The sequence below is a fragment of the Plasmodium gonderi genome, assembly GCF_002157705.1.
Source record: "Plasmodium gonderi DNA, contig: Chr14, whole genome shotgun sequence".
Classification (NCBI taxonomy): domain Eukaryota; phylum Apicomplexa; class Aconoidasida; order Haemosporida; family Plasmodiidae; genus Plasmodium; species Plasmodium gonderi.
The window spans coordinates 2,118,996-2,144,581 of record NW_021628939.1 but is presented as its reverse complement, the minus strand read 5'-3'; the positions used below and the strand labels follow the sequence as shown (position 1 = coordinate 2,144,581).

Genomic DNA, 25,586 nt, shown 5'->3' with positions numbered 1-25,586 from the left:
TTATACTCGCTTTTTACTTTTCTCCCATTGGCCAAACTTTCTTCCTATATCCCTCTGGACCCTAAACAATTTTACATTTCTCAAAAAAAGCGGAAGTGCGAGTTCCCATTAAACGTTTCGGAAGAATATGCAAACAATTTTGTTACACCTCGTGTAGGGCAATCTTACGGAAACGCATAATTTTTCAATCTCCTGCATGGAGAATATTTACGTGTATATATATATAACTCCATCTGACTAAAATTGCCTATGCTCCATTTACTAAATGAAAAGGGATACATGATATGCCCAAACGTATCATTCGTGAGAAAATGGCCAAGCAGAAAAAAAAGAAAAAGAAATACAGTATTCGAATTGGTACATATATATATAAGTGCATAGATATAGGTGTGAAAAAACCAAGTCTTCTCTTAAAAAGTACACTCATGAGAACGTAGATAAAAAAAAAAAAGAAAAAAAAAATTACGCCATTATACAAAAAAAATCATGAGATACATTTATTGCGAGCAATTTAACTTATTATACAAAATGTGATTCACACTGTTCGTTACATGATTTTTCAGTCAAACTAACATTAGGCTTTTTTTTTTTTTTTTTTTTTTTTTTTTTTTTTTTTTTTTTTTTTTTTTACATGGAAACAATTTTTTCACCAGATTCTCGTTTATTTATACTTATTTTTTTATATATTGCTATCTACACCTTGTGCTATGGATGTTGCATTGGAGATTTCCTTAGCACATTCGGGCATTTTTCATTTAGAGAAATTCATAAATATTCCATGTAAAAACATTTATGCCATCCATAAAAAGATCATACATGCAACTATACCCATTCTTCAAAAAGGAGTAGAAAAAAAAAAAAAAATAAGATAAAATAACCCAGACGATGAAAATTGTGGGTAACCGCAATGGGCGAATGAAATCTCTCAACATATCTGTAACCAAACAAAAGAAGATACTTAGAACGACACTACACCAGAAATATCCACCCCCATCAATTTCCCCTTTCATCACAAAGTATTCTTGGAGATAAATTCATCGAATAATTCGTCTAAAAATTCCTCGAACAATTCCTCGAACAGTTCCTCGAATATGTGTAGCCCGTTTTCATGAAGTGATCCAAAAAGAAAAACAAACGTTTATAATGTTATACACATTTGGGTAAATACACATAATCATTTTAGGAAACGTGCTACTCGGTATGAAAAACGACTTTTTAATCTCCTTCAACCATTCACCTTATGTTTGTGAAAAATTATCCCCTTCCTCGAGGAACTACACGGATATTCGATATTTTCTACGTACTATTCGTATGTGAGCACATGTGTTAGTTTTTCCATTTTTAGGTTAATAATTTTTTTTTTTTTTCCTTTTTTTAATTACATAAAAAAAAAAAAAAAAAATTGAAACTATATGTTAAAAAAAGAAAAATTCGACATAAGACTGTTTTCACATTTAGCCTTACCAAAATTTACAACAAAATGGGTGAGAAAAATTTCACACACCCATTTTTGATTTTTTTTTCTTTTTTTCAATAAACATTCAGGTTATAAATGAATTGTATTTTGCCATTACATATTTCTATCTTCTTCTTTTTATTATTATTTTTTTTTTTTTTTCTTTTATCGCTAAGTTAATAGAAAAGTTGAAAGGAGAGACTCTGACATTATCGCAAAATAAAACATGAAAAATGTATACACCCATTGCAATAGATATTATAATGTCGATTATCCCGCCTAATCATTGCATTGTTAATTCTTAGTATGAATAAAATTTGATTCGAAAAAGGGAATTTTGAGGAAAATAAATTATTGAACAAAACATAAAAATATTTTGGCTAGCTCAGAAAAAAAAAAAAAAAAATGTACATGTATATATATATATATATACGCACATATATCGAGCAGGGACAGCTATTTACCTGAACGGATAAATTATGAAATGGATGCGTTCGACCATTAACATTTGGCCATAGGGGAATGCAACACACGTACACACATGCACATGTATATATGCATACATATATACAATATAAATACATGCATAAATAAATGAATACATAAGAAAACATAGGTTGTGTACATGTACAAACCGCCTTTCATTTATTGTCATCAACATTTGGATGAAGGGTTGAAAGGACGGCAGACATATTACCTTCAATAAGAAGAGAAAGAAACGGAGGTGTGCATTTATTTTTAATTTCTTGTTTTTAAACCTTTAACAACGTTTCCGTTTCAGTACTAAGCTAACCACAGGGGTTCGCAAAAAAAAAAAAAAATAATAAAAATATAGTAAAATAAAACGAAAATAAAAAATACAGCAAAATAAAACGAAAATAAAAAATACAGCAAAATAAAACGAAATAAAAAATACAGCAAAATAAAACGAAATAAAATAAGAATAAAATAAAAATCTTTGTGCTACATGTGCGTATTGCTACATCCTTAGTGTTCCAGGGAAATATTTTTATTACACACGCTTAGTTTGTGTAACGATTATATCTTCACGGGTGCAAAGATAGGTCTCATTTTCTCTGGTCGCAAAAGATATTTAGCTCATTGCGGTGCACAACAAGTGTGTAAAGTGGATCTATGCATTTAACACTCGCCTTTGCATGCAAATAAGAAATTGGAAATAGCACATGTCACATAAAACATACACATCATATAAAGACACTTCTCTTGTTGCTCAATTCTCGCCCCACGTTGGTGACATGAATTTGTTAGACGAGTGAATGAACATTGGGGAATAAGAAAATTGTACTAGGTGCATTACACAAATTTAACTATTCTATTACACAAGGATCATATTTTCCTAGATATATATAAAAAATGCTTGATCAATTTTTGTAAAATCAAAACAAAGAATAATAATAATATAATAATAATAACAGTAGTGAGTGGAAGGATGAGGGTGAACAAAATCTGTATGGAATCCCGATTTCTTCTGTTTTTTTTTTCTGATCAAACATTCTTATAGAACAATTGAGAAATGCTCACGGGGTAGAACTAACTGAAAAGAGCTGAAAGTTTTGGAATACGGATAATAACGTAATGCACATTTGGTAATTCGTCAATTTAGCAAATTAGAAATTTGGAAACTGAGCAATTCAGTAAATTAGCAAATTAGAAATTTGGAAACTGAGCAATTCAGCAAATTAGCAAATTAGAAATTTGGAAACTGAGCAATTCAGCAAATTAGCAAATTAGAAATTTGGAAATTGAGCATTTTGGAAAATTGACGAATGGAAAATAGTAATTTTGTATTTTTCTCCTCTCACGTTTCTCCTTATCGGAAATTATTATTTTTTTTCTTTTGCATATTTTTCTGCCAATTTTACACATTGCAAAAATATACACACCTAATAAACAACAAAGTTATCCACTATTCATAAACTTTTCCATCCTGGCCAAATCTTTCTTCTGGGGTAACCATTTAAGCTTGATAATCTTTCTTTGAACTGTCAAGTTATCATTTTTTTTTATCATTAGTGTTATATTTTTTTTTTCTTTTTTTTTTTTTTTTTTCTTTCTAATTTTTAAATTCAACACAGGTACAGTAGTAAATTCATAATTTGATTTTTCGCATGTAATCTCAAAAAGGTAATTCTTTTTCCCACTTCTCCACCTCACAAAAAAAAAAAAAAAAAAAAAAAAAAAATGAAAAACAATAATATGAACAAAATTTCCCCTGTGTGTAATTTTTTTTTTATTTTTTATAACCTGTTTTTTTTTTTTTTTTTTTTTTTTGCATGCACATTTTAAATGAACATATATTTTTTTTGTTTTTTTTCGATTGTTTTAGCTATCTGTTGCATAGAAAAATTCGGAAAAGTGTATAAAAAAAAACTATAAAGGGGAAAAAAAACTGAACAAGTCTGACTGTGCAGGTGTATTTTTTCCCACCTTGCCGCCTTTTGTTATCTGTATGAAATAATTACATTATCATTATTTCTATTGTATTATTATTATTACTACCGTTGCTACTATTGTCACTATTTCTATCACTATTGTTATTATTTATTTTAAATGAGTTCGTGAAATTTTAATTCTTAACACATTTGCATTATCATACATACAATAGTAACATTTCTATCCTGTATTTGTGAACCTTTTAACTTTTGACAAATGTGCAATCAGACCAATTCTGAGAAGAAAAAAAAAAAAAAGAAAAAAAAAGCTTTATTTATTTATTTATTTTTTTTTTTTTTTTTTACTCCCATTTTACCACCTTTTTTAGGACACCAAAATACTCACTGTAGTCTTCTCCAAAACATATATATATATATTATATACATTTCTAAACAGACAAAGATGAGAATGAATATAATATTTTTCTCCTTTGTTGCGTTCCTGTTGAAGGGACATATTGCAAAGGTTGATGAAAAGAAGAGTTTTTCTAAATTGTTTGATCCAGATTTGGTTAATAATTACGAGAAGTTATTTAAAGTTATAAAATGTCAATACTGCTTGAAACAGAAGAAGGGTGCGGAAAGTGAGAAGTGCAGTAAAATAATAGAAGAGTGTAAAAATTTATTAAAGGATGGTGAATATGATACAGTATTAAAAGATTTAATGAATGACGTTAAGGTGGATAATAATGAAAAGGTTTATGGGCCTAATACAGATGAATTAAAAAAAATTGTAAACTTTTTAGAGACACATATGAAAGAAGTGGATGTTTTAAAAGGTATAATTGATGATATAAAAGAAAACAAAGATGTAGTATTAGTTAATGGAGGTAACAATCCAACAATGCACAAGTTAAATGCAAAAATGAAATCTTTAAAAAATAGTGTTCAATATATACAGAACAGTCACGACACAATAAATGAACAATTAAGCAAGAGCGAAGATGAAACAAATGATAATATGATACCTGATATGTTTCAATTAATAGGAAATGGAAATAAAGACACAAATGAGAATATTCAATTAGGAAATACATGTGACAAAGAAGATGCACAAAAAAACGAATTAATAGACATAGGAATTGACGAATTTGTAAAAAATAGTATGAAAGATTTGTTTAAAGATGGTGAAGGATTTATGGATGTTGTGAAATCTGCTTTAATACAAGATGCTGGAGGACTTGGTGGAGAATTAGCTAGTCTCATAGAAAAGGGAAAAGAAATCGGAGACAAAATTGCAGATATTGAAGGACATATAGATGATAAAAAAGGAAAAGAGACAACAGAAACCTTAACTGTTGAGAAACTAGATCATTTTAAAACAGAATTGTCTTCATATGAATATTTATTAATCACTCTTAAAGGTATTGCTTTGAGTAAGCTTAAAAGCATTCTCATAAAATTGTTATACAAAGCATATATAGTTTATCGTGCAAAGAAAGCAAAAGAATTTGGGGAAAACCCACCAACTATTGTTGCTGAAGAGCACTATCTTAGTGAATTGAAAAAAGGAGTTTTAGAATTAGGTATGAAAATTCTCTTTAATAAACTAAAAACTTTATTATCAATTGTTAAAAAGAAGATCTATAAGAAAATTGAAAAAAGAAAAAATGCAAAAAAAGAGAAAAATGTGAAAGCAGAGGATGAAACAATCATTGCAAATACTCTGAATGGAGAATCAGATGAACTTACATCTCCCATGCTAAGAGGTTCTATTCCTGCTGAAGATATTAGTTTAATGAGTAGTATTGACAGCTTGCTTGAAGAAATTGATTTCTATGAAAAGGAGATGTATGACAACCCAGAATCCGCTGAACCATTGCACGGGGAGCAAAAGAACGAAGAGGCACCAATTCAAGGAATGGACGATCAGCCAACGGAGGATGAGACACAGACGGAGGAAATACAGACGGAGGAGATACAGACGGAGGAACTACCCAAGGAAGAAGCACCCGCTGTAATAGAAGAAACAGAATCAACAAAAGAAACAGAAGCTGAAACTGGGGAAGACTCAAATGTTCCAAACGTAGACGAATCTGAAGGAGTTACAAAACAGGATGGTACCGAGGTGGTAGAACAAGGAGTTGAGCAAGTCACAGATGAGAAAAATGACGGAATTCCAGGGGAAAATGTCGTAACAGATGTCACAGAACAAGCTGTCGAAATGGAGAAAGTTGTTGAACAGGTTGTTCAAGATGCTGAGAAAGTAGTACAAGATATAGCTAATGTTGTTGAAGAAGTTGCAGAAGTAGTGAAAGAAGCATCCCAAATTGATGGCGAAGTTTCAATCGGAGAGGGTGTGGCACAGGCAGTTGAAACGGTTACAGATGTAGTGAATGAAGCAACACAAATGAGTGACGAAGGCCCAAACGTAGAAGAAAAACCCCAAGAGTAGTATATACTACCCCTCTGAAACGGAATCATCAGAATGGGAACTTTTCTGAATGGGAACTTTTTTCTGAATGGAAAAAATTACGACACAGTGTTGTGTGAGTTTTTTTTGAGTGCCACACGTTTGTATTTTCGATAAAATAGATTCTCGAATACGTGTTGTGTGGTGCGACTGCATGGTTTCTATGAACATGCTTCTACGTGTGAGTCTGTAAGTGCTCGTGTGTCTCTATCTGTATCTGTATCTGTGTCTGTGTCTGTGTGTTTACATGATTGTTCGCTTTTGTCTGTACATAGTGGCGCTCATTGATCTCTCATTACGCACACACGCCGGTCCCCTTTTTTTCATTCGATTACTCCGTTAGACTTTTATTTTTAGTATTTCTACTTAGGGTCATTTAAGTTTTATACACATATATATGTATATGTATATGTGCATATTTGTTTTAAGTCTAACTTTTTCTCCTAACAGTTGCAACTACAGCTGCTGTAGCTGCAGTTACGTTTTGGTTTTAAGATTTATGGTAATTTTTTTTTTAGTTTTTAAAATTTTGAACTTGGCGCATATTTTAACAAAAAAAAAAAAAAAAAAAAAAAAATTAAAACTGAACAAAAATGTTAACACATCTTTTTTGTATAACACTGGATGTGCGTTTTTTTTTTTTTTTTTTTTTTTCCATACGGATGATGCTGAAAAAAGTGTGTACTTACGCATGCTACTTGTATATCTATGTACATGCATATTTATATGAATTCTTGTACGCACAGTGGTGTACGTGTCCAGAGGTTTCATACAGTGAGGACTATCTAGAGTAAGTTTGTGTCTATTACTTTTGATGCTCCTGCACTTTGGGGAGATTCTTTTCTTCTGTTTATCTATGGTCCCCGTTGAATGATAGAATTTTTTAAATAATCTTTGACATATACAAATTTTTTGTCTACGTCCGTTTGAATATTTCCACTAGGGTTTGAAAGAACCAATTGAGGAGTGTACTTTGGTATTAGAGGAGAAAGTGTACTATGGATTTTTAAGGGCGTAAGAAAATGTTCAGAAAGATCAGAAGATCTATAAGGGCCAAAAGAAAATCTTTTACATTTTCTAATGGTTAAATTGTATTTAGAAAATAAGATATCCAAATGTGTGTGTGATTTTTCTACATATGTAAATTTGAGCCATTTTGGTAGTAATGAAGATTGTTTGATGACATGTACACTTAATGGTTCTATATGAAAATTTTCAATAAAGCATCCTTTTTTTATTAGTTTAATTTTTTCCTCTGTAAGTTCTTCTTGCACTTTTATTATATAAGTTGTCAAAATATTATTATTTACATCTTTTAAACTTTTTGCAAAATCTCCATCATTTGTAAGTAACACAAGTCCTTCGTTTGATGTACTTAGACTATTTACTACAATCAAATGTTTTGGTAATTCATTGGAGACTTTATTTTTTGTTTCATATGCTTTGTTTTTCTTCTGTATGAAATCAAATATATTCATGTTAAGTTTTGAATGGATTATTTCCTTGGTCACTTCCGGTCGTAGTACACTCACCACTTCATTACTTTGATCAGATTTCTTTATTTCATAATGTTCTTTTTTTTTTTTTTTTTTAAAATACTGTTTCTTAAGATCACTTTCTATATTAATCTCTTTCCTTTCTCCCAAAAAAAAAATATTCTTGTCACTATGTCTAAATGTAACTTCATTGTTGTATTTTTCCATTTGAAACATTCTTTTCTCCAATCTTAATTCGTGTTTATTATTTTGAGAATTTTCTTTTTCTTCTTCATATTGATAATTCCAATCTGAGCTACAAAACACATGTCTTGGTTTGTAAATTCCCCAAAGTTTTGTTGTAATATCCACGTGGATCCGTTTCCCATCTATTTCTATTGTAGAGTTTATGTCTATGCTTACATTTTGATTTACTGCTTGGTTGTTTACCTGGTAACCAGTGCGATGAAAAAAGTAGAGAAACAAAATGAGAAGAAGAGAAAAGAAATGAAAAGAAGAGAAAAGAAATGAAAAGAAGAGAAAAGAAATGAAAAGAAGAGAAAAGAAATGAAAAGGCAAAAAAAGAAATGAAAAGACGAGAAAAGAAATGAAAAGACGAGAAAAGAAATGAAAAGACGAGAAAAGAAATGAAAAGACGAGAAAAGAAATGAGAAGAAGAGAAACAAAATGAAACTCCTTGCAATACCTTTACTTTTCCACTTTTTATCAACTCCTGTGCCTTGCTCCTCGATGTAACAGATGACAGAGACAGAATCTTAGAGAGTCTGAGAAATATGCTGCGAGAATGAAGAGATAAAAAAAAAATCTTGGCGATGAAACAGTGCACATATTATTAGGGAAAGGGTGGAGGGAGAAGTGAATGACCGACCTCTGAAATCTTTTTTTTTTTTTTTTTTTTACGGCCTTATAAAATATGCAGAATTTTGTTTTCACTCTTCCTATAATGGAAAAATCGTATGACTCCTTTTTTTTTTTTTTTTTTTTTATACCTCTTTTTCAGTTGAACAGAGGGGAACATGATTGTTCACATTTTTGATACAAGATAGTGTAGAGGAAAATATGACTCTTTTATTTAAAAGCCAAATGTTCGTTTTTTTTTTTTTTTTTTTTTTTTTATCATTTTAAAATAGCCTCGATGATAACATTTGAGGTGTGTGCGTTTTCATTTTTATGGGGCTTAAAGATTCAGGATTTGAAAATGTATCATGGGGTTTTCGAAAACAAAACGGCGGGAGAGAGAGAGAGAGAGAGAGAGAGGGAGAGAGAAAGAAAGAAAAAAAAAAAAAAAAAAAAAAAAGCAACCTAAATTGGGTGAATTATGGGTATAATATGATGATGTACGAGAATATGCACTCGTAACATTATGTGCTAATAATATAAGTAAATTGATGTATGAAAAATATTATAATTATAACACATGCACGGCTGGGAAGAATAAATTGCAAGTATGCAACGAGTGCTGCTTTGCAATCGGGTATCCTTTCTACGAACGTTGTTTCTGTTTCTGTTTCTGCTTCTGTTTCTGTTTCTGCTTCTGTTTCTGTTTCTGCTTCTGCTTCTGCTTCTGTTTCTGCTTCTGCTTCTGTTTCTGCTTCTGCTTCTGCTTCTTCTGTTTTTTTTTTTTTTTTTTTTTGTTGCACACTTGCCACAAAGGGAGAGGAGAAAAAATGGGTAACATACTCCATTTTAATCTTTAAAAAAAGTAAATATTTTCATCTATATATATATGGATGTATATCCAAACATTGTATATAAGTATACTACAGAAGGGCCACGTTTTGCTGCTTTAAGAGGATACCGGAAAAAGCCTTTGGAGGTTTGCTTATTCTGGAGCCCTCCTCTACCTGCAGTACAGTTTATAAATAGGAAGAACACACGTTTTCTTCTTCTTCTTCTTCTTCTTCTTCTCCATTTTCCACTCCGATCAGTGCTCAAGTCCTCCCTTTTAGGAGATTTCCATAACCCAAGTAAAAAACATCACTTTGTTAATGATGTCACAATTACTTGTTATGGTTCTTCCACATACATTTCCTCCGATTCGATACTATTCCTTACACTATATACTGCACGTTTTTTTTTTTTTTTCCCCTCTCTAGTATTCTAGAGACGCTTATATAATACATACACACTTCACCTTCATATAGAGTGTGAAGTATACATGAATTGCAATGCAAAAACCAAGTCACAGTAGAAGCATTTTTTGCTGGATCATTTTTTTTTTTTTCTTTTTCACCCTCTCCTACACCCCAAAAATGAGATATGATACCACATCTGAAAAAGAACACATAACATTTGTCAACAACAGACATCTCACATGGAAACTTTTTAAGCATTCAACTTTCTCCAACAGAGAATGTGGTAATTTTGTGAAGAGTTTCTCCTCTTATATCACACTCTTTTTTTATATGTACATGTAGTGTAAGCATGTGCATACATAGAGAATGGCCACTCTATATCTCGGTCGTAGTCTCTATCTCTATCCGAGTCCCTATCTCCGTCTATCTATCATTTATGTTGTTCCTTTTTTTTTTTTTCTTCTCCCCGAGAATCGTCGCGCTCTTTCCTCTACGTTCCTAATATATAAGTCTTCATTGATCCAATTATTTTTATGCATGATACATTCTTCTTCTTTCTCCAATGTGATATTAAACTTGTCTTTATACATAAGAAATAAGTAGTAATAGTATTTTTTAACATTACTTATCCTATCTTGATAAGAAATTTTTTTTCTTTTTTTTTTTTCTTTTTTTTTTTTTGCATAAGAAGAGATCATTTTACAACTGTTTTGCTTGATTAAGTATGAGCATACATAAATATTAAATAAGCTTTGAATATATTTTGTGCATATCATATCCCATAATTTGGACCTACTTACATGAGTGGCGTTCTTCATTATAATTCTACAATCCTCACCTTTATTTTGTTCGTACCCTTTATTCATACATTGCAATTTTCCTCTTTTGTACTCATCGTGTGTGTATAAATCAGAGTTATCATTGAATATGAATAGAGTTTCATTAAACATTGGATCCTCATTTTGGTGATTTTCGACCTCATGCAAAGGGTTGTTGTTGTCATCTATGCACATCTGATTGTCTTCTTCTTCTTTTTCTTCTTCTTTTTCAGTTGCCTTTTCCCTTTCGATGTATTCAATAGAAGAGGTATCATTCCTTTCATTACAACCATTCACTAACAAATTGCATTCAAAGCTTCTAGTCTCCTCTGGTGAATACCAATTTGAGACAAGTCTCCTCTTCATGACACTCATATTAAAGACATCTTTTTCCATGTGCTTTCCAATTATACTTCCAAAATTGTTTGTATGTGAAGTTAAATATGTGTTAATCATTTTTTGGAAATGTACAAAAGATGACAACGTGATTTCCCTTCGTTTAATATACAAGGGTCTTCGATCAAATGCAAAAGAATTAATAGATTCACATAAATAAATCTGCAATTTTTTATTTCTCATATGACTTTTATTGTACTTATTATATACACATTTCTCATTACATATACTATCTTTCTTATTAACAATGTTAATAATTTTCTCTACAACCATATTAATGTTCATATTATTTATGACTTCACCACCTCTACACAGATTTGTAAAATATTCTTCATCTGCGTTACTCATCTTTTCCCTTATTTCCTTTTTTTCACATATTCCCTCACTTCTTCGATCACTTCCCTCCTCACCTTCTGTATTCTCCTTTTCATTCTTCATGTGTATATATCTCTTATTGTAGCTATTCTTCAGTTCACTTTTCACAAGTTTGAATTCATTTCGATGATTGATATGAACAATTTTGCATACATGCAGATTCATGTTCCTTATATCGTTCTTTTCCATGTGCTGGCAACTCCTGGGGTCGTCTTTCTCGATATTTTCTCCTTTTTCATTATCTGTGCTTTCGATGGTGCTGCTGTCAGATTCGAGTTCCATCAAGTCATCCATTTGATTCATTTCTTCATTTACACGTGGACTATTCGCCTCATTTAAAAGTGAACGTTTCTCCTCATTTAAAAGTGAACGTTTCGCTTCATTTAAAAGTGAACGTTTCGCTTCATTTAAAAGTGAACTTTTCTCCTCATTTAAAAGTGAACTTTTGGCCTTACCTCTTGCCATTCCCTGTGATGCCGGCCCACCCCGGTGAGCTTTCTTCCTACCCGTTAAAAAGAAGACGATAGACAGATTCCAATTTTTATTGTAATTGATATAATTCATGAGTTTATCCAAATTCTTTTTGACTTTCAAATTGAGGATGGGTTTGAAGAAAGGAATAAAGGCATCAAAAAATACATCATATATTAATAAATTTTTTATATATTTATTACCCCTCAAACAGTAATAGCAGAAAAATTCATGTTCATAATTCTTTGTGCATATAGTTATAATATTTTTTTTGTTATTATAATATATATCTGTATTGGATGGAAGTTTAATATTACTACAGATGTAAGTTAAATTTTCCACTTTCCTGTTTAAAATCACCACAATGTAGCTATATGGAACGTATAACAATCCACAACAAGCATTGTTTTCACATGTTTTAGATTTATTTTTAATGATTCTACATAAACACTTGTCGAAAAAACGTTTAAGCATGTACTCCTCCTTTTCATTTAGCTCTTTTTTCTCTTCCCATGAACTGTCTCCTCTATCATTCTTCTCATCACCACAAGGCCCATTAGAAATCGTTTCATCTTTCTTTCCTTCCCTGATTACTTTACTGCATTTAGGTCCCTCCAAATTACCATCTCCACTTGAAACATCACCAACGTGGAAATTTTTCTCAAACAGAAACAGATCAAAAAAGGCTTTCGCATACAACTTCATTTCCACCGCGTCAGATGCTACCTCGGCGTATGTCACCCCTTTAAGATTATTTCGTTTTTCAAACGGGTTCTGCTTCTCCAATGGGTTCTGCTTCTCCAATGGGTTCTGCTTCTCCAACGGGGTCTGCTTTTCCAACGGGTTCTGCTTCTCCAACGGGGTCTGCTTTTCCAACGGGTTCTGCTTCTCCAACGGGGTCTGCTTCTCCAACGGGGTCTGCTTCTTCAACGGGGTCTGCTTCTCCAACAGGTTCCGTTTTCTACATGTCGTAGGATTTTCCTCCGAGGGAAATGTCTCCTCTGAGAAGGTGCAATTGAAGAGGCACGGATATTTCTTATTTAAATTCTGAAAATACTGCTCCTTCAATGGTTTATTGATACACTTACACACAGGAGGATTGTAAAATAAGAACACATTTTTGTCATTCTGTTTGTACATGTCATATATATATTTGAACTGTTTCTCGAAGCATACAGCATCTGGAGAAAGGTTTGAAATGTCGGTTCCATCTGAGCTGTTCATTGGAGAACGGAAAGACATTTCCTCAGCAGATCCCTCCACTGACTGTGCATCTGATTCTTCCTCCAATTTGGGTTCTGATGCTTCATGAAAACTGAGTCCGGATTCTTCACCCAAACTGGCCTGCAATTTTTCGTCAACACTATCTTCAGCTTCTTTATCCAATTTATTAACCAAACCGTTCGTGTCTGAGAAGCTGCCATACCGGTACCCCTGTCGATGGCATTCACAACAGCACCTCTTCAAATTGTCGATTCTTTTTAAATTAGTGCTGTGTTCATTATATTGCAGATGCTTTCCCCTTTTTTGTTCCTTTTTTTTTAAATTCATTTCTGTTTTTTCGTCAAAACGTAAGAAGTTTCCTTCACCCGCATCAGCATTCACGCTTCTCCCACTGTCACTTCTGCTGCCACTTCTGCTGCCACGTCTATTGCCACTTCTGCTGCCACGTCTATTGCCACTTCTGCTGCCACTTCTGCTGCCACTTCTGCTGCCACTTCTACTGTCACTTCTATTGCCATTTCTACAGTCTGTAGCTCCTCCCACTTCTCTTTTATCACCTCCTTTGCTGCAACACCGATCGACAGGATCAGAAGCATGCCATTTCAATGAACTACTTTTGTCATTTTTTGATTCCCTTGTGATATCATCTTCTCCACTTTTTCTATAAGAATGTGCAAACCAATCTGCATGAATTTCTGGACTATCATGACTTGGTGGATTTTTTTTTCTTTTTTTGTTCCTTTCCTTGTCCTCCTTACCGATATGGAATAGCTTTTTTTTTTTTTTTTTTTTAAAAATGGTATTCATAAAGTTATTATATCCAATGAATATATCATACTTCTCATTCAAAAAATAACTTAGTTCTTCTACATTTCTCACTTTTTTCTTTCTTTTCTTGCTTAGGTACTTTTGTTCATATATTATTTTCTCTATCAACAATTCTTGCCCTATTTGGAAATTTGCGTATCCCTCCTCGGTATGCATAGATGGAGGATCCATGTTTTTTTTCTGTGGAAAGTTAACTCGAGGCATTTGACTAGAGACACTTCACTCGAGGGGCTATACTTATTTGTATTTACTTCGGACATATATCCATGTGATGAGAGTACTATATAAAAATGGGATAACCCAGTTAACATGTGTGAACAAATTATGTGCACGTGGTCATACAAAAAATATATAGATTCTTCTGTTGCATTATTTTCCTGAAAAAGATAAAAAATATATAAAATAAAAAAAAATAAGAGTCTTGAATTTTTTTTTTTTTTTTTCTTTTTTTTCCTCTCTATTTTTCTGTCTCATTTTCATAAATATTTTCAAAAACGTCTATGGATCTTGTTCGTTTCATCAAATTGTTAAAACAAAGATGCAAGGACAGTGAACAGAGAAGAAAAGGTACAAGTAGGGGAAAAAGATACAAGTGACAGAAATGATAAAAGTAGAAGAAGAGGAAAAATACAGAAATGTAACGAGTAGTACATGACATGCACATGTGTGGAATGATCCATGCACTGACTCATATGCAGGAATAACAAAATTGAAAACTAGTCACAATTTTATAGTAGCCTACAAGAATTCGTGTACGTTATAATATATTCTTGTACGACACACAAGCTTATATGGGATTTAAATCTGTATATTTACGTGTGTATGTATTTATAAGGTCTATGGTACACTACGCGTAAAAAAATATATGTACATACCTATCTGCATACATATTTACCTCTCTGTATATGTACATATATATATATATATATACACTCCTCCGTGTCATATATTTAAGGGATATATATGTTCCACTAAGGCATATAAAACCACAATTTTTGCAAATTACAGTAAACGACAGTGGGTCGGGGAGAAGTGGGAGAGGCTTATATATATCATCCATGTAATGGAAAACAATATCCTTTAAAAATTTACATTTGAAATATATTTTTTTCTTATTCAGAATGTTCACAGGAACTACATTTGGAAAGGGACCCGAAGCTGCGTTGAGAAAGTTCCTCTATGTTGTAAATGTAAATATAAACACATTGTATGTAAACTTGCGCCTCTCGTGGTTCACGACGTGAAAAGCATCGTGTATACATACGCTATAAAAAAAAGAAGTAAAGAGGAAGAAAAAGGGAAAAAAAGGGAGAAAAAGAAAAAGGCGAAAAAGATAGAAAAAAAAAAAAAAAAAACACGTATACTTAAAATTTCAAAAAGGAAAAATAATCTTGAAAGAGACTACACATACATCTCATCAAGTAGCGGGGGAAAAAAAAAAAAAAAAAAAGTCAAAACGAGAAAATCGAAAAGGAGTTAAGCACGTGAAAAAAACTATGAAGAGAAAAAACGGGAGATCATATTTTTTTGAAAATCTTATGTAACTTTTTTTTTTTTTTTTTTTTTTTTTTTTATATTTTGATTTATTCTCCCCCTGCCCCCACCTACCTTCCCTTCTCCAGCTTTCAAATTAGAAAAAAGGAAAAGAAGGAATAGTAAAACGTAGGAGAAACAATAGAAAAATAAAAAAAACAAAATATGAATGAAGCAATCAATTCAGTATAAAAACAGTGGAGTTATATATATATATATATATATATATACATATGTAATTCCCCACTTTTTCAAAATTGACAAGGTCTTTTTTTTTTTTTTTTTTTATTTCCTTGAAAATTTAAAAACAAAAAAAAAAAAAAAAAAAAAATTGAAATCCAAGAAGGGTATAAAGTTCTGCAGATGACACAATCGGTAGAGAAAGACATGAAGACGTGGATGTTTAGGTTAATATCAGTATATGCCAGCGGTTATAATATGCCAACTGTGAATAAAAATAGCACCTATGATAACTCCACTTCTTTTCTTTTCCCTTGGTTGGGATCTTCAAAAATGTAAATTCCACATATATGTTACATTCTCCATGTTACGCGATTCGTGTTGCACGTCAGATGTTGCACGTCAGATGCTGCATGTCAGATGTTGCATGTCAGATGTTGCATGTCAGATGTTGCATGTCAGAATTGACGTCCCCTTTGATGGTAAAAATAATGGATTCCTTAATGTGACAGGGGTAGGAGAGACTACGGGGGAGAAGCTAGGTGCGCATGAATAAGCAGGATATGTGCACGTATGCTTGTACATGTGGAGACAAAACCAAATGTAGTAATAATCATTAATTTTAGCATCATAACAGAAATGAATACAAGCTTTTGTGGCATGTAGCAAAAAGGAAAAGAAAAAAAAAAAAAAAAAATTAATAAAGAAATAAAGATATATAGATGGATAGAAATATAATGATGAAGTGACACTAATGAATGGGTAACGCAAACTTGTTTCGATATGGGGAGTCATAGAACAATATTGACAGGGAGAATAAACGTGACAGAAAAAAAAGAAAAAAGAAATGGGATAATAATGGGAATGCGTATGTAGGAGAGTGTTGGGAGGTGTGACTCATATTCCACACAGGTACAACCGTTCACCTCCAAAATTGTCCACCTCCAAAACGGTTTACCTCCACAACCTTCTACTTGCACAACCTTCTACGTGCACAACCTTCTACTTGCACAACCTTCTACTTGCACAACCTTCTACTTGCACAACCTTCTACTTGCACAACCTTCTACCTGCACGTGTACCTATTTCTGTCGTACGTGTCTTGACCATTATGGGTAAAATTTTTCAAGGCATACATATCCCTCCTTTTAATGACGTAACTATTATCATGCTCATCCATCCCCTCCTGATCCTCTTGGTATTCTTTCTTCATATTGCATGAGGAATCCCTTCGTTTCCCATCCTCATTTATACACATGGAGATGCTTCTATTTCGCCTGTCCTGTTCATTCGGTTTCCTCTTGTTTTCGCATCTGCAAATTTGGTGATTAATTAAAAACACGGAGACATGAACATACAAGACATGCATAAGTATATCATATATCTACACATGCACGCTCGCTCAAGCACTAGAAAGTAACTGTCCAAAGCGAATTTTACAACCTACCTATCATACCCATGGGGAATGGTATAAATATAATCATTGTCATGACAAATTTTGTCATATGTCCCTCCTCCTCCTCCCTTGTCTTTTTCTAGAATTATCTTCCTCTTTTCAAGAAGATATTCTTCTCTGTCTTTCTCAAGTAGTTTATAATTCCGCGGGGGATGAATAACTTTTTTATTAAATGAGCCTTCATTATCACAAGCATTATTATACATGTTCGATTTTCTAGTATTGATTATATTCATATGTGGCATGGCACTCACACTTCTTCTTGCATTATCATTGAAGTAAACGTTTGATATTCTGTTACTTTTGCAAGTCACGCTGTCCTTCTCACTGTCATTACCTCTGCTTCTGGCCACGCTTCCACCAATTCGGCCTCCAATACAATCGCTTCTCCCTACTCCTCTTTCCCCACTACTGCTACCACCACTACGACCATTTCTTCCACGGGGATTGTTATAGATCCTCTCATATTCAGAACCCGGCGAGCACATCGAATTTGCAGTTCCCTTGTAAATGTCAACTGTTTTTTTCATCATGTTGACGGTATTGCTTCCGGCATTGCTTCCGGCATTCCTTGCGACATTGCTTGCGACATTGCTTGCGACATTGCTTGCGACATTACTGATGTTATAATTGTTATGATCTCCATATTTTCTATTCTCCACCGAGTTCATACTGTGCTGATTACCCATCACAGTGCGGTTATTATACACACCATAATTTTCATCATTGTCATGCCCATTATTCACTTTCATTCCCGTGTTGCCTCTTGTCTGTATAGCGTTACTACAAGAGGCCGTAGTACTCATGGAACTCCTTTTCAAGTATGTGTTTATATCACTTTTTTCTAAATTTTCTTCATACTTGTTGGAACTCCTATTATCATACACATATCTTTTGTAATTATTCACATGTTCAAACGTTTCTTTCATTCTGGGGAAATTATCATTCTTCCTTCCTTGATTCGTTCTCGATCCTGATCTCTCATTTCTAATAGAATTTTCTTTGCTACACGCGCTTGTTCTGTTACGCACACTGTTTTGTATGTTGTTATACGGTGCATTATACGCACTGCAGTGTATTGCCGGTGAGTGCACCTCGGTACTCCGCAATGCTGGTGAGTGCATCTCGGTACTCCGCAATGCTGGTGAGTGCATCTCGGTACTCCGCAATGCTGGTGCGTGCATCTCGGTACTCCGCATTGTCGGTATGTGTTTCCCTCCACTGTTCATTCCACCAATGCGAACTCCGCTGTTACTCCTTCCATCACGGCTATCTATGCTATTCGCATCCTCCATACCTTTAATAAAATAAGTGTTCCTTCGACCTTTCTGTAGCTTATCTCGCTCAATCCGTTCAGCTCGTTCTCTCTCAATCCGTTCAGCTCGTTCTCTCTCAATCCGTTCAGCTCGTTCTATCTCTATCCGTTCAGCTTGTTCTCTCTCAATCCGTTCAGCTCGTTCTATCTCAATCCGTTCAGCTTGTTCTCTCTCAATCCGTTCAGCTCGTTCCAGTCTCTCCTTTTCCATTCGACTCACTCGCTGTCGTTCCATTTTCTCCCGCTCAATCCGTTCAGCTTGTTCCAATCTCTCCCTTTCCATTCGACTCACTCGCTGTCGTTCCATTTTCTCCCGCTCAATCCGTTCAGCACGCTCCCTTTCCACTTTCTCCCTCTGAAGTCTCTTTTTCTCTAGCATCTTCATTTCGAGTGCCTTTCGTTGTGCATTTTCTTTTTCGATCCTCACCTTCTCCAAATGGTCCTTGTCGATCCTATTTCCATAATGTTCACTATACACATGCGAATTGGTTGGTACATCTTGGTTACACTTTCTATCATCTTTACTTCTTATAATGTTTGGACTTTGTCTACTCACACAGCTAGAACTTCTCCTCTCGCGTTCGCTATTTCTTTTCTTTATTAGAGCACTTTGTGCAGTACCATAATTAACCGTATCTATATTTTTACCCTTTTCCATGGTACTAACTATATCTACTCCATCGTGATTTTTCGATGAATTTCTCCTTCTAACAACTACTACAGACGGGTGAAGCCCTCTTCCTCCTCCTCCTCCAACTGTGGAAGTAGAAGTGGGAACCACATCACAAGTCATATCGGTAGGCACAGCATCACCAGTTATGCCACCAACAGAACCAACATTCTTAATAATCTGATAGCCTAGACACTGTAATGCACTAGGCCTTTCCTTAGCTGACAAACTTAGTAAATTTTTAATCAAAATATTTAACTCTTTTGATTTTCCTTTAATGGGTAATTCAGGTCCTCTTTTCAATTCGGAAATTAGTTGAGAGAAATTATTCGCCTTATGAAAAGGAGTTTTACCTGAACACAATTCATATATAATACAACCAAGAGCCCACATGTCACTTTTGTCATCATAACTCTTAGTTTCATGTAATAACAATTCAGGAGACCAATAGTATGGTGTACCAACACATGAATGAGCCATACTTTCAATACCTATATTTTTACTTAATCCAAAATCTCCAATCTTAGCAATAGGTCTCCCATTTAAATTGTTTGCTTGTGCTGTTATTTTTCCAATATGTCTTATACCTGTTGACAAAAATATATTTTGTGGTTTCAAATCTCTATGTAATACTCTCTCACCATTGGGTCCATCTTTTAAATTATGACAATAAGCTAAAGCATGTAGTAATTGTCTTGTGATATCTATAATTGCATGTTCTTCAATTTTTCCAAACATTTTATAACATTTTTGTATATTTCTTGATAAATCTCCCGCATCACAAAATTCCATAAGAATATATAATTTTTGATTCGCTTTATTTAAAAACCGATCAATATATCGAACTATATTCTTATGTTTTAATTCTCTCATAACATTCACTTCTATCACTAATTGAGATTTTTCTCTCTCTTTTAATCCTCTATATGATATAGCTTTCCAGCAAAAAAATTCCTGGCTTCTCTTGTGTTTCACAAGAAATACCTCCCCAAATCTCCCATTCCCAATTTTTTTTATTACTTCATATTCATTTAGCCGACTCTCTCCATCGTCGTACTTGCTAGGCATTGTATTTATTCTTCTTCTTGATCAAAAAAAAATTAAAATATATCTGCAGAGAGAGAGTGAAAGAGAAAGAGAGACAGACAGACAGACAGAGAGAGAGACCACCACCCCTGGAAATTTCTCGATGGGAAGGAAAAATATAAACACGCTTCTCTTGTCGTACTTACAACCATATGCTTACGGTTCATGTGGAAATAAACGCACTATATCTATCGGGAACAGATCCCTGAAGATCAACCAGTTTAGTGATGAATGAGAGAAAAAAACAAAAAAAAAAAAAAAAAAGACGTAAAACCAAAGGTCCTCTTTTTGTTCTTTAAAGAGCAATTTTTTTTTTCTTTTTTTTTAAAGACATGCAAATAGAAGGAGTGAATAAAACTTCGTCAAAACGGGGAGTCATGGGATATTCCAAAGGCTTTCATGTCTTATCGTTTCACACACTCATGCATACATACATATATACATACGTGCTTATATATATGTATATATGCATGGACTCACGCACAAACGACGGACGTTCGGGGGACAGCTGTGATGCATTCGTGATCTCTTGATCAATATTTGTACTGTTCGTGCTGCGTACTTTCTGCTTCCCCACACTACTACTGCTCCGATTTCAGTTTTTCTTCTCCTCCATTCGTTATGCACACATATATACTTGGAACAAACTTGGGTTGTTTTCTCTCGTCAAATGGGCTTAGACTCCTTGACATGGTTGCAAAAGATGTTCACGTAATATTGTTTCATCACCGTGTCAGGTGCACACCCAAAAACAAGCATATGTGCACACATGCAGATTCAGCACACATGCAGATTCAGCACACATGCAGATTCAGCACACATACAGGTTCAGCACACATGCAGGTTCAGCACACATGCAGATTTAGCACACATACAGGTTCAGCACACACGCACCAGGGATGATGCCCAATCTGGTGACAACTTAAAAAAAATGATCTCACCCAGATGGTACAATTCTCTGTGTGTTTTCTTACATCATTTTATTTTCACACTTATGCGAGAACGTGTATCTACTCGTTCAAATATATCTTTTCCTTTTTCCACTTAAAAGAATGGAGGGGGGGGGGGGGGAAGATTAGAGAATACGTGAGAGAATAATAACGAGAGGAGAGGTGGGGAGTGGTGGAATAATCAAATAAAGGAAAAGAAATTGTGAGGACAGAAAGGCTTAATAATAAACGTGTGCTGTCGTGATATGTTTTATGTCATAGGTGAAATGGGGATGGCATCACGTGGTAGAGAATCACGATCTGATATACTCTAAGAATGTGATCCGATTTGAAGAATATAGGAGTTTACTTTTCCATTAATAACAAGCGAAGAACAGATCCGCTCATCACACGCCAAATTGGTAATTGATTGGTCCAAGGCGATGTGATTGCAGCTCTTCGCAAAAAAAAAAAAAAAAAAAAAAAAAGTACGTGTTTTGTATAATGAAAAGATGTGAAAATGTACACTGAGGGAAATTAAGTAAAATTCTCTATGTGTTTCAAATAGTGTTCACTTTTTTTTTTTTTTTTTTTTTTTTTTTTTTTTTTTTTTTTTTTCATGCCGTGTTACGCATATACGACTATATGCATGTACACACATACATGCCTGTGTTTATGCATATGATTGTATGTGTTAATACATACAATTATGTTTTTTTATTTTTATTTTTTTAATAGCGACATAAGACTCTAGCCACTCGAGTGAAAATTCCAAATGTGTAAAAGGTGTGGCAAAATAAGGGGAAAAAAAAAAATAATCATAATCAAAATTATAAATCAAATCAAAATTATAAATCAAATCCAAATTATAAATGAAATCAAAAATTATAAATCATAAATCAAAGTTATATATCAAATCAAAAACCATAAATCAAAAGCATAAATGTTTTTTTTTCTCTATTCTCTTTGAAAAGTTATCACAAATAACGGAGAATGAAGAATACCGAACAAAAAGGAATAACTCATAAGATTAGTATCCCGTGCTATTTTTCTTTTTTTTTTTTTTTTTCTTTTTTTCTCATGCACTTTTTTAATAGTTTCCTAAGCTGCACAAGCTAACTACCCCTAATTATGCCTAATTTGTTCCTCTATTTTTGCTCCCTTATTTTTGTTCCTCTATTTTTGCTCCCTTATTTTTATTCCCTTATTTCTCCGAATTATTTCCAACTTTATGACCAAGCACTTCTTACCATCTTTGTATGTTACCCAAGGAAACTCATATATATAAATGGTTTACTATGCTAAACGAATTTTACTTTTTTTTTTTTTTTTTTTTTTTGGTATGTCTAATTTTTTGCACATACGTGTGCAAAATAAAAAAAAAAAAAAAAAAAAAAAAAGAAGGAATTACTAGGAAAAAATGCTGAAGTAGTGGAAAATAGCGGGAAATAATGGAAAATAGTGAGAAATAGTGGGAAATAATAAGAAAATAGTGGGAAATAATAAGAAAATATGTGAAAATGTTAAGGAGCATGAACCCTGACATCCCAAAATGAATTAAAAATAGAGCTATATGTTATAGCAAAATTATTAACCGTTCAGGCAAAAATGCTATCAAAAAATTTTGAGGGAAAAAAAAAAAAAAAAAAAAAAAAAAGCTTTATTAAAAATAATGGCAATGATGAATAACCCCATTAAATATAGGGACTAAAATGCAATATACACGCATTAGCTCATTCATATTGGATTTGTAACCTACAATTATGTTTTAGGAAGCATTTCACAAAAACTGCCAATAATTAAGCATACAAAATCGTGGAAGAAAGTACTGTTAACATTTTCTGCATTTTCCAACACCTTGATGTTAGAAATTGAAAACATGCAAAATAACAATTGTTGAGTGAGGAGTATAACATTCCTAACACCTTCACAAGTGCTTATAGTTTGACCAAGAAAGCAATTCTTTCCTTTTCCTCTTAAAAATTTGTTTATTGTGTAATAGCTCAACGAAATCTCGCAGCCTCTTCAATTGATCTACATATACATCATTGTTGCAGTATATGTGATTAAACACATTGATATTGTAAAGTAAACCCTTTTGAAATGACATGATGGAATGTATGTGTGGCGAAAGAAAGGATAACAATGCAATGACAATGACGTTCATTTTTTTTTTATGCTCAGTTCTTAACTTATCAGTGCTGTTGCATAATTTCGAAATTAGTGCTATTATAAAATGATTATCAACAAATCTTAGTAAATGCATATGGAACAATGTGTTTAATGCCTCTTCAGCGGTGCAATTTTTTATGCTATTTTCAATATCGCTAAGCAAATTTATGTACACATTATTAAAAAGATCACCTCTTTTTGCAAGTTGCGTTATTTTTTTCTTTATTCCTTCATCGTACGTCTCCCCCGACCGTTTTTGCTCATCCACGGGTGCGACATTCACGTCTTTATGTGTCATACTTTCTTCCATCTCTGCTATCTCTGCACATGCCTGATCGTCACCCTCGTGGAGACTGAAAAAATGCAACTGGCTGGTCTGGTCAAAATTATCTATCTTGCTACTGTTCATGTAAGAATAAATCAAGAACAGGTCCCTCAAAAAGGGGAAGTTAAAAAAATGTAGCGAATAAATTGCCTTAAAAAATACCATTTTGTAGTGTAGATTCAAACTATATATGTCATCAAGGAATACATATTTTTTCATAGCTTTCAAAATATTATTTTTATAGATTTGGAAATTTTCTACATTCGATTTTTCTTCGTGTGTATTCTTGTAAAACACATTGTTGCGCATTTCATTTTTTTTGTAATGACTCATAAACAAGTCTACAACAACAAAATTTTTTTCTTCATCCTTCATGTGTGCAGACATACCAGGATTACATGATTCGTCATTTATTTCCAACTTGGCAGCATCCTCACTTATTTCCAACTTAGCATAATGGTCATTTTTTTTCCAACCCAGTTTTGGCTCTTCTTCCCGAGGAGCTTGGCCAAATGCATGTTCATCTATCGGATTATCAGAGTCCAGGGGATTTTTCATTTTTAAAAAAAAATTAGGAGATATAGGAAAAAACAATTTTGACAAGATGTAAAAAAAGAGACATATTAATTTATTATCATTTGAATCGTTGTCTATATATATATAATTTCTATACGAGTTGTCAATTAAGTTGCTGTATCTTTCTTTCTTTTTTTTAATTTCCTTTTCATTCGTCGTTTCTGCTGAGTATGATTTTTTTATACCTTTTGTTATATTAATTTTCTCGACAAAGGACTCTATCAGTAGAAATAAATTTTTCCCAATTTTGTTCATTTGCTTTTTATATTCATCTGGATTTATGCTGTTGTGCTGGGTGAACAAAGTAACAGTTGAATTAAACACAAACTGAGAAAGCGGTAGGAGTATTTTTATTATGTGACTTTTGTTTATATGCTCGATGTTCAAATAAATAAATTCTGAAAGGTGGTTGTAAATATGGAAGGTGCTATAAGCCCCGTTATGATAGTGCACTTTGTGCCTTTCATTGTCTATATGGGGATCATTTCTTTTTGTCAGATAATTTCCATTTCCAATATTACAGTTATGTCTACTACTCTCGGGTTCTACCACTTGTGTAGGAAATATATGCCTGCTGTTCGAGAAGAAGTTGTAATTCTCAAACACGTGAAAGGAATATATAATCTGGACGATACTATTTACATGAACATTATTCAGATATTTTTTGGAGTATACACAATGCTGATAAAAATAAGAGAAAAAATTGGAACATATATCAAGGTAGTACAAATCATTATATATGAGTATATAAAAGAAATTAATCATATCATCAGCAATAAATTTTTCTTTTTTTTTTAAAAGATCTTTTAAAATTTTCTTATATACAATTCGATCACTTTTTATTTTCTTTTGTTCAATACATTTTAATCTATACAAATTATGTTTAATATCATTATTTAGGAAACTTAATTCATCATAATTCTCTTGCATGTCCTTTGCTTCAACCTTTCCAACACAACTTTGCATTTCTCTTCTCCTGCACAAAAAAAAGGGACTCATAAATACACCCACCTTCTTTCCTCGCCCTATCATTTAGAGACACACACTTTTTGTTTATTCTTTTTATTACTGACAAATTCGCGTTCTCTCTTAATGTGAGCATTTCCTGTATGGAATCTTCCTTCCTCTGGAGAGAGAGAGAGAGAGCAAATGATAACTTCATTCGTTCAATGTTAACATCATACAAGCGGATTGATTACGCATCCGCAAATGCATCCCTTTGCAATTTGCACCTCGAAATTTACACTTCGAAATTTACACTTCTGAATGCACAGTTACTTCTCAATTCACAATTAGTTCAAGAATAATGGCATGTGCACAATTCTATAACATCGTTATT

The 25,586-nt window shown here is 33.1% G+C and overlaps 5 protein-coding genes across 5 annotated transcripts; 1 reads left to right on the top strand and 4 right to left on the bottom strand.

Annotated features, from left to right (window-relative positions):
- Positions 1–4,312: 4,312 nt before the first annotated feature.
- Positions 4,313–6,304, top strand: PGO_144600 (merozoite surface protein-9 precursor; the record flags this gene model as incomplete). Its single annotated transcript, XM_028690450.1, has 1 exon — positions 4,313–6,304. The coding sequence occupies one exon, from the start codon at positions 4,313–4,315 to the stop codon at positions 6,302–6,304; it is 1,992 nt and encodes a 663-aa protein (XP_028546251.1).
- An 872-nt stretch (positions 6,305–7,176) lies between these two features.
- Positions 7,177–8,836, bottom strand: PGO_144590 (hypothetical protein, conserved; the record flags this gene model as incomplete). The annotated part of the gene is made up of 3 exons (XM_028690449.1): positions 7,177–8,247; positions 8,504–8,594; positions 8,808–8,836. The coding sequence occupies 3 exons, from the start codon at positions 8,834–8,836 to the stop codon at positions 7,177–7,179; spliced, it is 1,191 nt and encodes a 396-aa protein (XP_028546250.1).
- Positions 8,837–10,327: 1,491 nt separating this feature from the next.
- Positions 10,328–14,525, bottom strand: PGO_144580 (hypothetical protein, conserved; the record flags this gene model as incomplete). Its single annotated transcript, XM_028690448.1, has 2 exons — positions 10,328–14,185; positions 14,502–14,525. The coding sequence occupies 2 exons, from the start codon at positions 14,523–14,525 to the stop codon at positions 10,328–10,330; spliced, it is 3,882 nt and encodes a 1,293-aa protein (XP_028546249.1).
- A 2,259-nt stretch (positions 14,526–16,784) lies between these two features.
- PGO_144570 (NIMA-related protein kinase) lies at positions 16,785–20,227 on the bottom strand (the record flags this gene model as incomplete). Its single annotated transcript, XM_028690447.1, has 2 exons — positions 16,785–17,031; positions 17,166–20,227. The coding sequence occupies 2 exons, from the start codon at positions 20,225–20,227 to the stop codon at positions 16,785–16,787; spliced, it is 3,309 nt and encodes a 1,102-aa protein (XP_028546248.1).
- A 2,874-nt stretch (positions 20,228–23,101) lies between these two features.
- On the bottom strand, positions 23,102–25,279 carry PGO_144560 (hypothetical protein, conserved; the record flags this gene model as incomplete). Its single annotated transcript, XM_028690446.1, has 1 exon — positions 23,102–25,279. The coding sequence occupies one exon, from the start codon at positions 25,277–25,279 to the stop codon at positions 23,102–23,104; it is 2,178 nt and encodes a 725-aa protein (XP_028546247.1).
- Between the last annotated feature and the right edge of the window lie 307 nt (positions 25,280–25,586).